The 12,597-nt window shown below is 41.6% G+C and overlaps 1 protein-coding gene across 2 annotated transcripts in view; it reads right to left on the bottom strand.

The window, feature by feature from the left end:
- CREB5 (cAMP responsive element binding protein 5) overlaps positions 1 to 12,597 on the bottom strand; it is a 211,778-nt gene that overhangs the window by 330 nt on the left and 198,851 nt on the right. For both annotated transcript variants that reach the window (XM_054274014.1, XM_054274015.1), the window contains 3 exons: positions 7,559 to 7,882; positions 2,126 to 2,353; positions 1,077 to 1,185 (listed from right to left, as the gene is read on the bottom strand). In XM_054274014.1, coding sequence (XP_054129989.1) covers positions 1,077 to 1,185; positions 2,126 to 2,353; positions 7,559 to 7,882 — 661 coding nt within the window. The remainder of the gene's footprint in view (positions 1 to 1,076; positions 1,186 to 2,125; positions 2,354 to 7,558; positions 7,883 to 12,597) is intronic.

The following is a 12,597-nucleotide window of genomic DNA, read 5'->3' as shown; positions in this document are numbered from 1 at the left end:
CCTCTTGGAAATATTGATTACCTGAAGCATGCACAAGGCCCAGGATTTCAAAATATAATTACAGTTAGCCAACACCCTCTGTCTTAAGATTGTTTTAGTTTCCTTTTTTTTTTTTTTCAAGCTAGCTTCTCTGATATCAACCTGACTTCAGGAGTTGAGTCTTGAAAAAAGTCCAAGGCCTTAATAACTGAAACTAATGTTGGGATAAAAAGTCTGATATCTTAAGGTCTTTAAAATCAGTTGGGATGCTTAAATGCTTTATTTGTTCCAGCAGGAATCAAAATTAGAGTGCAGTGCGCTGCAGCACAGAAAATATAATTCAAGCAACAGCTGATAGGCATGTAATGCAATTATGTGTTTTTTTTCTTTGAGTACTGTTAAAGAGACAGATGCATAGTGATGCAGAGGAGACAGAAATGGAGTCTATTTTAAGACAATGTCACAATCTAGCAAGCCCTGAAGCACTTCTGAACTGTTCTAGAACGAAACAGAGAATTTGTTGCTAAATTACTACTCACAAAATGCGTCAACTAGAAAGAATTGATTAAATGTCTCTGTTAGCTGAGAAGTTTTTGGGAAAAAAAAAATAGAAAGAAAGATGAGAGTTAAAAAAGAGTTAACAAACCTTGAAAACCTGCGCCAGGCCTGGTCTGTGCCACTGTCAGAGCACAGTACCATTTTCGCTGGAGGGGACTGTAATGTTTTCCTTTTTAACTTTCCTTTTGAGAGTTATTTTAAGGTTCTGGCAGCGCCGTGCCCAGGAGGACTCTTGCAGGTTTGGAGCTGTGAGTTCAAGCAGGATCCTCCACAGGGGAGTGAGCGTCCATCCGTGTGCATCTCCTTGCCGAAAGGAGGGGTGGGGAAGACTAGCTCTGCTGTGTGGGATGCAAACCGGGGCTTTTTTGGTTTTGAGCGGGGCTGGATAAATAAGGGCAGGAGATTGGATGGCTCGGATGATGTTTGAGAAGACAGGTTCAAGTGATAACATGACCAAGAAAGGGTTCTGGAGGGAAGAATTGGAAGGTTTGCTTTCCTGTGAGGAGTGTGGAGACAGCGCAAACATACCAGCTACTTACTTAGATATCCTTGTGATTCTTTCTGCATAGCTGTTATCGGACAGTCTTTATGTGTTAACAATAACTGTTTCAGCTGTGCTACCTCATTTTTCAGCATGGAAACCTCGTTCTAGAAAGGAAAGAGAGACTTTGGTTAGCAACAAAGCTTAAACCACGCTATTCCACAAAGCTTCTTCCCAAGAGCATAAAACGTGCTCTATAACTTTGAATGAACTGAGCAAAAAAGGCATTCAGGAGCTTGTGTGCCGGGTTTATTTTAACATTTGTCAGTGACATCATTTTGTAACCTCTGAAGGCAGTCTGACAAATGAACTAACTTCACAGCACCAGAGACACTTAAGGCAATGTTTCAGTCTAATTGGGAAATACTGGGGCTCTCTGCATGAGGCCAGGGAGCAGACCCGTGGGGGCAAAGGCCATGTTGCCGTGCTCAGGGACAGGACTGCTGTCACCTACAGCTCAGCTGCAGCCAGTGTCTCGGTGCTGCTCACACCTCTGAGTTTTGTGGGAGAATGTTTTGGAGGAGTGACATTCTACAAATGGTTTTCTGCCCTTGGCAGCACACATGAAGCATGAAGCAGAAGTACTGTGCCTACCATAAGAAGGACAGCACTGTAAGAAAGGCTTTTATTATCATATTCATGGTATTTCCATCTATCCAGTTTTCCTCACTGATAGACTGATCTATTTGTTCTTCTCTCTCACAGGCTTTGAACGAGGGTTTAACTACATGCCCTGCTCTGAAGAAATTTTTTACAGATATTTTAATGGCACTTCAAAAAAAATCTCCACAAAAAACAGTGACAAGGAAAAAAAATAAATACAACTCCATCTAGTGAAGGCTTCTAAATCCCAAGACAGCTTTTTCCTGGCTTATCCCGCCAAAATGTAAGTATTTCTTTAATTGAAGCACACACATCTTGATTAACAGACTGATTGTACTTGAGCTCCCACTAGGAGCTGGCTGTGCGGGGGCAGCCCCAAAGGCACCGTCAGTCAGGCACAAAGAGCCCCTCTGTGTCCTCAGGGGCGCAGACAGTGGCTCGCACCTGAAGCTGCATGTTTGTCTGGGTGAGCTCTTCTGCTTTCTTTTCCAGTGACATCACCCAGACCTTCCTCTTCTGTCTGCAGCGCGTGGCAGCAGCTCGGTTCCTTTCCAGAAATTTCCGCCTCCTCTCATCTGGGTCTTCATCCACCACCCTCCTCCGGCGACCTCCAGTCGGCTGTGGTGGCTGTACCGTCTGCGTGGGCTGCATCTGCTGCGCCGCTGGCGAAACCTGCAGGGCAAGGAGACATTTTACAGGGGGTGCCATGGGGGAAGTTACAGAGGGGCATGCTGAAATGGAAAGGGGAATCACACACACTCTGCCTGCTCCCCAGCAAGGTCTGCAACAGGCTCAAGTCAAAAAGCTGCACCAGGTGCCACTGAAAGCAGCTGCTGGAAAATCCTTGCCATAGTCAAAGAAGAGATTTTTTTTTTAAATGATCGTCTAAGTATTATTTCTCCCTTGAGTTAGTTCTTTCAGAAGAACTAACTTTCACTAGGTGAAAAGCATTCAATTAGATGCATTCTTTGCCACCACCTATTTCAAATCTGAAATGTCCAGTTTCTCTCAGGATCTGTTTTAATCAAAGCAGTGGTCTAATTTCTGTGTGTCTCATTTTTCCCTTGTCCCCCAGTTGCCTAAAATTTTAGGCCAGTTATATTTTCCAACCTTCACCACCTCTACCTCAATCTTTGCCATCTCCGGAGACAGGAGCTGCAGAGCTCTTTGCGCCTGCATGGAGCTGGGAAGCTGTGGGCTGGGATTGCACAAAGGCACCAGACCTCACTGCCCCTCATGGGCAATGAAAGACTTTAGGTTGAACCTGTGTTTTGATGAATTGAACTTGAGCCTGTGTTTTGATGAATTGAACTTGAACCCATGTTTTGATGTGCCTGCACTGTGTGGATAAGGGATATTCCTCTTAACCAGTTTCCATTTGACCTCTGTGCTGTGGATGCTGTTCTTGTTTTTATTCAATTTAGTCCTGGCTTTGAGAGTATAGGAACCCTACATCCAGTCCACGGCTACAAAACTATGGAAAAAGATATGTATTTATGCTTTTTCAAGTACAAGGGAGTATTGATCCTGCTCCTGAGAGTAACTGGGCCACAATATTACAGAAAAGGTGCATGGTGGCAGCAGTGCCATGTAAACTATACTCCAAATGACTCCTGGGCAGATGTAACATTCCTGCGTCCCTGTCAGGAAACAGCACCAGATTTAATGTTCAACTCCCTGGGAATAGGCTTTTGGGCCACTTTCCTGCCTGTCTACGGCACCCAGGCTACGGGGCTCTGGAGACACCTTCTCTCTCCCTCTACTTGGGCTCTGGGAACCCAGTCCATGGATCCTGTTGCTTACACTCAGCTCACATTGCTGCTGCCACTCCTGCATAGTCTGGAACAGTCTGGAAACTGGAATTGTTGACTCAAAATTAACCCTCTAGTTCTGGCAAAAGCCCAAACCTCCAAGGTGCTTCCTTTTGACTGCAGGGAGTGGACGCACTCAGTGCTTTGTCAGACTGAGCCCTGAATTTCAATTGCTGCAATTAACATGTTTGCCTAACACCTCAGTCTGTCTCAATTAAAATGATACTATCGTCTTGAGTCTTGCGAAGTTGAGGTGGCTTTTCTGTCTAGAATCTAGTTTGCTCCCTCCCCCAGCTGACTTGTGGCAATTACAGTGGCAATTTTATGTGTAATTATTCTGTACATCTGATAACACTTTTTGCATAAAGCCGAATTTATTCTCAGCTTTATGTTGCACTGTCAGGGAATCTCTCTCACAGGAGCAGAAAAATATTTTTTTTAAGAATAGCCTTCTAAAATAAATAAGCCACCCCACATTTTCTGACTGATTTTTAAAATTTCATCTTGCATGAACTCCATATGTTTGCTGATAAAATCTTCAACATGCTGTCCACACTGAGGGTTGGATTGCCAGGTCCATGGCAGCTGCAGTGGGCACATCCCCCATTCTCACCAGCATCCCCTGCCTTCTGCCAGGAGACTGCTGCCAAGGGATTCCAGCTGCTCCCTGTCCACCAGGGCTGGGCATGCTGCCTCTTTAACAGCATGTCTGAGTGCAGAGGTCTCAGAAGTACCTTTTTATGTCAACATCTCATCAAAGACCTTTCATTTTCCAATACATAACACCTTTCCAGACTTCAGAGATCTGTTATTTATATTTCCTTATCCCTTTTTGCTCCTTTTCCATTCAGCTTTAAAAATTCTTGTTTCTTAACTCTCTCGGTGAATTCTGGTACAAAGGCAGAAAAAGGTAATGATACAATTTTTTTTTTTTTTAAATTCCTCTTATGTGGTCATTTTGTCCTGAATAACTAGTGAGTAATTTTGTTTTCAGAATATACCAGGCAGTCTCTGGGTAGTCAGAGTGCATTTTCAGAACAACAAAATCTTCTCTCCATCTCAGTAAGATATTAATTATAAGGGCTGCCATTATTCCACTAATAATGTCACGTGGGATAATTAACTGACTCTTACTTGATAGCTCTGAACCCTGAAATATGTTAGAATATATCTTAGTAACCGTCTAAGCATAATTTTCTAGCAGAATTTCATTGCCCTACCTAGGACATAAGAAAGAAAATTAACTAAATATAAAAATGTAAATTAATTTTGGTGTTCTTAGAGGATGCTAATCATGAAGACAAACATAGGATGGCTAAGAGAATGAAATGGCATCCAAACCCCAACTCCGCTTGAGCTATCACTCTGCCAAGTTTGATATAAAAAAATCTTTAGAGGACCAATGCAGAATACACTATAATTTTTGTAGTAGTTGAGGCAGCATAGCTGGAACTTGGTAAAATATCTCTCTTTCTCAGAAAGATCAGAAGCTGATTTCTACTTTTATCCAATATTTACCTCTGCTCTTTGCAGTTTACCACAATACTAATACCCATTCACTAAATCTATAAAAACATAATGCCTTGGGGCTCCTGTGTATCAAAATGGTAGCTGAAAAGCATGAAATTAATTCTAACATTACAGAAGGGCCCAGTGCAGAATGACAATAGTCTCGGCATGGGAGTATGCAGCTTACAGCAGCATGGACCATGCTGTCATTTGGCAGGTGGTTTGGAATGGAAGAATCTGGCTCAGAAGAATAAGGAGGTTAATAATTAGAAAATCGCACCATAAAATTAACGTCTGCTGGAGCAATCTGATCCCCAAAGAGGCCATTACCATGGGGACTAGGGATGAGCTTTGAAAGTAATAGCTATGTGGTTATTACTCAGCAAGCCCTTCTTTTTCCCCCTCCAGTGCATCTGTTCAGAAGTCACTATTGCCTTTGCACCAGAGGAACAGATGCACAACAAGAGCTCTGCTGCCTGGGGAAGCCACTGACCCTGGGACTCCTACTCCATCACCCTCTGTCTGATCCTTTTGGTGACACTTACACCCATGGACAAGGTGAAGATCTCCTTGATGTCCCATGGGGTCTGTTGCCTCCAGTGACATACTGTGCATGGCAAAGCTCATCTGACTGCACAGACCCAGCTCCAGACACCATGTAGTACTGGTCACAGAGGGACCCTGACAGCTGTGTGGTTGCCAATCAGTCCACCTACCCATGTGCCTGTATCTCTTCTTGTCTGCCTGGAGAGTCTTTTGTGGTGCCAGCTAGCAGGGAATACAAAGCACAAGAATTTTAAGCTGTCTTAACTGTGTAAGAAAGTCAAGGTCCCTGTCCAAGTGGGTCTAGAGGAAGGCCATTGGCTCACTGATCTTGTCCTTAAAACTGTGAGGTTTGTTTCCCCATGGTAGCTGTTTTCCCCAGTATTTTCTCATCATCCGTTTAAAGTGGTGCTGTGAATGTTTTGCAGCAGTGGTCCATACCATGGGATCTGATGCCCTCAACTGCATTAACATGTTTATCCTCTTAACCCCTCAGTGAAAGTTGAGTGGCTTCTGCCATCTAATCTGTGGAGTCCTCAATTGGCTAAGCACAACTTTCTCCTTACTCTCTCAGTGATCTCCAATACAGCAATCAGGTTGCTTTTTGTTTCTCTGATATGAGATGATGTCTATTTATTGGAGTTTTTAAACAACTCCAAGGAAAATAACTCATTAACCGATGGGAAAATAATTGAACTCACAAAGTAAAAACTGAAGTAAACTGAGGAAAGCTATGGACATCCTCTCACAGGGGAGTCTGCTGCTCTTACTTAGACTGTTTCTCTAAAGCTGACAATTCATTTTACATTAGCAAATACTTTAGGGAGATCCCATGTGCTTGCAGACTGCAGTAATAAAGCTAGATGTTAGTAAATAGTTAATGTTGTGGGACACTGGGATGCCAGCCAAATACTCTCATTTTCTTTAATGTTTTCTAAGAGCTTGTCTGAAAGGTATTTGCAAGCAACACAATACTTCACAGATTGAACTTCTTATGGCTGGCATTCCTCTTTGTCCTCACATTCCATGTACTGCCTGTTTGTCTTCCCTAACATTGCTCTCCAGACCTGACATGTTACAGTAACTGCCTCCAGAGCTTTATTTTCTTGTGTGATCCTGATGCAGAAGCCTATCATTTTAAAACATTGATAGAATTCCTGAATTCCTCTTAAAAATGACTCTGCTAAAGTTTGTGCTCACTAGCTCATTAGTTCAAGAAACATTCAGTTCAGATAACAAATTATCCAAATTGCTAAAGCCAATATACGTGATCAAAAAAATTGAGTCCTCCATCTCCTTCTGTGGAGACCTTCACTGACTTGTCACATGAATACAAGTCTAATTTGCTGTCTTTGTTTAAATCTCTCTCCTTGGACTGGCTTCATCCTCATCCTTCTCCTACCACAACAAGCCCCAAGTATTGGCTGCACTCACAGCTAATCTTTCTCTCATACTGTGCAGATATCTGTCCTCTTCACAGGGTCTGGAGCAATTAATCTTTTCCAAGCCAGTGTATCCTTAATTAGAACTACCTCTATTTTCTCCAGTCTTGAATACTGCCCCTGGTCACACACACTAGTGCCATTTCATTTCATAAAGACTTTGTTATGTATTTCTCCAGGTAGAACTCATACAGCTTGTTAAATCTTGGCCTGAGAAGTTCAGGTTCAAGCATTTTAAGCAACATATATAATGTGCCAATCTCTGTAATAAGCCTCATCCATAAAAGGATATGTGGTAATCTGCAGAGCTCAGAGCACTGAAAAGCCTTGGAGCTCCTTATAAAGTAAGAAATTACAAATGTCGAGTAAATTAGGCAGCAAAACAAGTTGTTGCTTCACTCCATTTTCTAAATAAAGTTTGAGCATCCCCATCACCATTAGCAGACATTTGCTAGCAGCCCGACAGGCCTGTATCTAACAAGACGTGCATGCAGGAAGAAACAATACTGAGATCAGACTTTAACTCCATCCAAGAGCAAAACTCAGAGATGCAGCAGGACATGAAGGTCTACCTGTGCTTGTCCGCCCGAGTGCAGCGGTGGGTGCGGCGAGGTCTGGTGGTGTGCCGGGTGTGCGTGAAGGTGCGAGTGGGAGTGGTGGTGGGGATGGTTCTGCTGGTGATGAGGCTGAGGATGAGGATGGTGTGCCGGATGCTGGTGCTGATGTGGGTATGAATGATGAGGTGGCAGTGTCTGGTGCTGATGAGGATGTGAGTGCATATGATGGTGTGGTGTCTGGTCCTGTCGCGAGCTCATCATTTCCATCATGTGGCCCATGGTGTTCATATTCCCGTTCGACATGGCGGCAGGATGATGAGTCAGTGCTGCCTTCAATCTCTGGAACAGAACAAGGCAGAAAATTCAACTTTCGTACATGGTGATCCGACCAATCAGAAATGCTGTTGCAGAAATGGTGCCCTGTCTTGTGTTTAGAGATTTATTTAGTTTTCCTCTTGTTGTTCCCTTGCTAAAAGGCATCTTACTTCAGTTTGAAAAAGAACATATTCTTGGGGTCTTATCTAGTTTTCCACTGCAAATACTAAAAGATTAAAATGTCTGAATTGAAATTTAACAGTTATACATTTCCTACTGTGCTTCTGAGGAAAAATAACTCTCTCTGGCCAGCTCAGGAGAGTTACCTTCAACAAGCTTGTATTCTCACAACTTTTAAAAATGGAAGTCGGATTAAAATAAAGATGCAACATAATGCCCATCTTGTTTTTACTTGAGACATTATTAAAAGACTCATTGGAAAATATATTACATTTTCATGTTTTTAAAATTCTGTTATATTAGTACCCAATCTGTTCTTTCATCATAAAGATGGGAAAATAATGAGGAGGATGGCCTTAACCTGATCCTCCTTCTTTGCTGAAAAGTTCAAGTGTGTGTTGTCCTTTCATCACATGCTAACCTCTCTCTGTTTTGTACACCATGTCACTGGATTGGGCCCTGGAATCTGACCAGAGCAAAACTTTCCTTAGTCACATGGGATTTGTTCACTTTTACCTGAACACAACTAAAAGCCAGTGGGAAAGCTTGAAACATTTTGGACTGCAGCGTAGGGCCTTTGTGTACAAAGGATTGCAGAAATACAGAGTAAAAAAGTTCCCTTTCAGCACAATTGCAGCGTCATCCCAAAGCCGTGTACTGGCATACCAACACCTTGCTGGTGTCATCTGACCCTTGGACCACTGAAATCACTGGCCTCCTACAAGTGTGTGCCAAAGGCAGAGCCTCACAGATGCCAGCTAGGAGAAGAGTTTCTTCCAAACCCATAGAAACCTCTTCACATCCATGGTTCTGCTTCTTGCTCAACATAGAACATTATCTACAGGCAGCCACCCAAGACCTCTTTAACACTATATTTTCAAAGAAGTAAGTTGATTTACTCTCACTAATGCAAGTAATTAGCAGAAAATGTTAAGATAAAAAAGAAAGGGAAGAGGTGCACAGTATCACTTGATGCCAAACCAGCACAATTTGAGTAGCTCAAAAACTACGTCATATCCAGCCAGAGGATAGAATGAATAGTAGAGAACTCATCTGTAGGAGATTTCACCATAGGACAGTCAGTAACAAAATGCAATGGTAGGAAGCAGAGAAGTGAATGGTAGGAGGCAGAGAGGTGAGTCTTTCCCCATAGCAATATCTATCTGTGGGTCACAGATGATTTCAAAAGTCCAATAAGCCAATGTGACAAAAAATGCCAGCAGAAACAATGCCCAGGCTGAACTGCATTTTGGTTCTGTTTTTAAAACAAAAAGAGTGACTGCCAGGACTCTCAGAACCTACAGATGGGGATTGCAGTCTATTTTGTATTGAAATAACATCTGGCTGTTTCAACACTGCAAAGCCACAGGTAAAGGCTTCTATGTTCAAAGCTGTTACTGTATTGTGTTTGTACAACTGTTAGTGAGAAAGAAACAAATTCTTAAGGAAAAAAGAAAGAAAAATAGAGGAAAACCAGAAGGCTGTGGAAGGCAAAAGAAGTAACATTCACTTCAAAGTGTCATCCTTAAGTTTTTGTATCCACATGCTTTTTCAGACTTCATGAAGATCATTCTACCAAGACACTTTAATAGATCTATCAATCTAAATTTAGTGTCTTCTTTCACTAATGATCAGTTGGCTGTCCAAGACTTAAAAGAAAAAACAAAAAAACCCAGATATTTTTGCAAAACACATCACTATGTGAGTTTGCAAGAATGAAGTCTAGACTGATGTCTTTTAAGAAGTTCCCTTAAAAAAGTCTGTCAAACCATAACTTCATGGCATGTGTCCCATCCTGATGATCTTCTCAAAATTAGAGATCAAATGTGACAGTGAGGTTAAGTACCTCCTTTTCTACCTCTGAAGTCAGAATAGAGGGCAATCTAATGACAATAGCAGTAACCCATCCTGGGCATCAAATGGAGGACTGGAGGAGCTGTTGTCCTTAACTGTTCCTTAATTCAAGTGCTGCCATGGTTACTTCAAGCAGCTCCTCACAATGCTCAGAATAACTGGTGATACCCAGGAGTGTATCAGGAAAAATATGGGGAAAATGCATAAATAAGTCCAATCTTTCTCTGTATCATGTTTCTTTACAACTCACTAAGATGTTTTTCATGGAGCTGAGCCACCATGCACGTCTAAGCCAAAGCACCAACAAAAGCTGCTATAAATTTGTTTTCTGAATTTAAATGCAAAACAACCAAGCTCTTATTAGCCAGAAGTTTTATGTGAAAAATACCTTACAAAATCTACCATGTCTATTTGTCAAAGTCTTCTGAAACTGAGCTACAGTACGTCTTCTTAACTGCTGACTTTCCAAGCGGAAAAAAATAAAAGAGGGAAAAACCTAATCTGTGAATAAACATTTTTTTTTCAGCTGTAAAAACTAAAGCTTGCTAGTGTGGTGCAACTTCAAGGAGAATAAATTATTTTGTTTTCTTTCTGTAGCCCTTCTACCACATCAATTTATTTGAGATAGCAAATCAAGAGAGACAGTGAGACGTCTGACATGCAGCTGGTTTCAGTCAGTAGGGGTCATTTCCATTTGGTCTGTGTATTTTACAAGCTCCTTGTTCACTGTTCCCAATGGGAGGGTGGGCCAGCTGCCCTGGATCCCAGTCCTGGTAAGAAACCAGCTCTCTACATCATCCTGTCCCAGGGCAGCAACAGCCATTGCCTCCCTTTAACTTCATGCTTAGATCAGCTCCGCAGCAGCGAGAGTCCTGTTCCTGCCCACATCTGGAGCAGCCTAAATTTTCCAATAACCAGTCGCTGCTGCCAATCAGAAACATTCAGGGAATGATAAACTTTTTTTTTTCATTTGGTCTTCAGTGAGATCAATTGTTTTTGATGTTTCAGTTAGAGCAGAGGGAGGGAAAATCACCAGAACTTGGTAAACCCTTTGCACTGAGTATGTGTAGTGCTTGAAGGGCAGGCTGCAGTTTTGTTATTGTTTCTTTCATGTGTGCTAATTGCAAGCAGCTGTTTTAGCTTAGTGTCAAATAAAATGTGATGGCATAAAAATTGAGCTTACTGGACTGACGACACCACCAAATCCCCTCTAGAATGAAACAGTAACCCAAGATCCAATTCTGCAGCCATTCAGTTTTTTCAGGAACTGTGTGACTGACTCCACCAGAGCCCGCAGGGACCTGGCAGTTTGCAAACTGGGACTGAAACAGAGGACTTGCTACTCAGACCTGCTTTCACCTAAACATGAAATATCTCCTAACCTCATACCAGAGATTTTTAGGGCACAATCCCATTTTTTCTCCCCTTTATAAGGCAATTTTAAAAAAATCCCCACCAAGCCAAGAGGAAATGGAGGTCCTCAACTTTCATGACTTTTGGCCCTTACTGATTATTTTTATTATTTTATCAAAGTAACATAGTGGCCAACATCAGTTATAGCTGATTTCCACTCAGTCATAACATTTCAATAAGTGACTGTGAGTGACACAGCAAGAGAAACCTTTCATAGAGAACAGCCTGCTTTTCCTCTGATCAAGGGAATAAATATAATTCCCTTTTGATCCTACAGGAAGTCAGAAGTACATATACTGTCATCTTCTGAGGAAGAAAGGGAAACAGTGGGTATTGATGCTTCACAGGTATCAGTGCTGTGTTCCCTGTACAGAACACAGAACTGCTCCTTGTGGCAATGGCCCTTACTGATATATTTACTCTGAAGCTACCCCACTGAATGCCATATGAAGGTAAAACCTCAGAGAAGTTATCCTTGTACCTGGAGTATTGGGGTTTTTTTGGAAACAAGAGAGTTTTCACAGTGCTTCTGCCACCTAAAGACTGACATCATGGTGCAGTTCATTGCTTGATGCTTCCTTCTATCAGCATAGATCCAACTTATACACTGAACATCTTTGGGCAAACCCCAAATCTGCCAAAAATAGGCTTCAATCATTTGAGATCCTGAATGAAAAACACTATCACTTTCCCTAAAACTTCTGCTATTCTGGATCTTGCTGCTTTCTAATTTTCCTCAATTGTGACATGTATTTCAAAGTTGGCTTGTTTTTGCCCTTTCTTTCTCAAAAATTGTTAGCAAAAAACAGACAGCATTTTTTTCAGTTTGTTAAAAGAAAAAAAGCCAAAACCAACCTGTAAATTTGGAGGTTGCTTTTCCCACATTTAAAACTGCGAAAAATTTTTTAGGTTTCGTGTGTATATTAATACTTATAATATTTAATCAATATTTATAATATTAATATAACATTATATTTAAAACAGGCTATACATGTTTTATGCCACAATCTGTATATGACTATAAAATACAACTTTTTCCATTCATCTCTCAATTGAGAAATGATGACAATCTTAAATTTTACAGGTGCTCTGTCCTTGCATCAAACAATGAGTTATTATAACACCCAGCTGAATTTTAGGTTGGGACAGATATGGAATGCTGGTTTTGAATAGGATTTAATTGTTCCAAATAAGTATGCATTTCTGCACTTGGAAAAAAAGCTCTCTTCCCTCTAGTCTGCATGCCCAAATCCCACTAAATTAGAAAGAGACAAGACCAGCTGCAGTATCTA

This window comes from Melozone crissalis, unplaced genomic scaffold (assembly GCF_028551555.1).
Source record: "Melozone crissalis strain CALT ecotype California unplaced genomic scaffold, PUWL_Pcris_2 ptg000016l_1, whole genome shotgun sequence".
In the NCBI taxonomy this organism is placed as follows: domain Eukaryota; kingdom Metazoa; phylum Chordata; class Aves; order Passeriformes; family Passerellidae; genus Melozone; species Melozone crissalis.
Note: the sequence above shows the minus strand (reverse complement) of the source record. Positions and strands in the feature narration are given on the sequence as shown.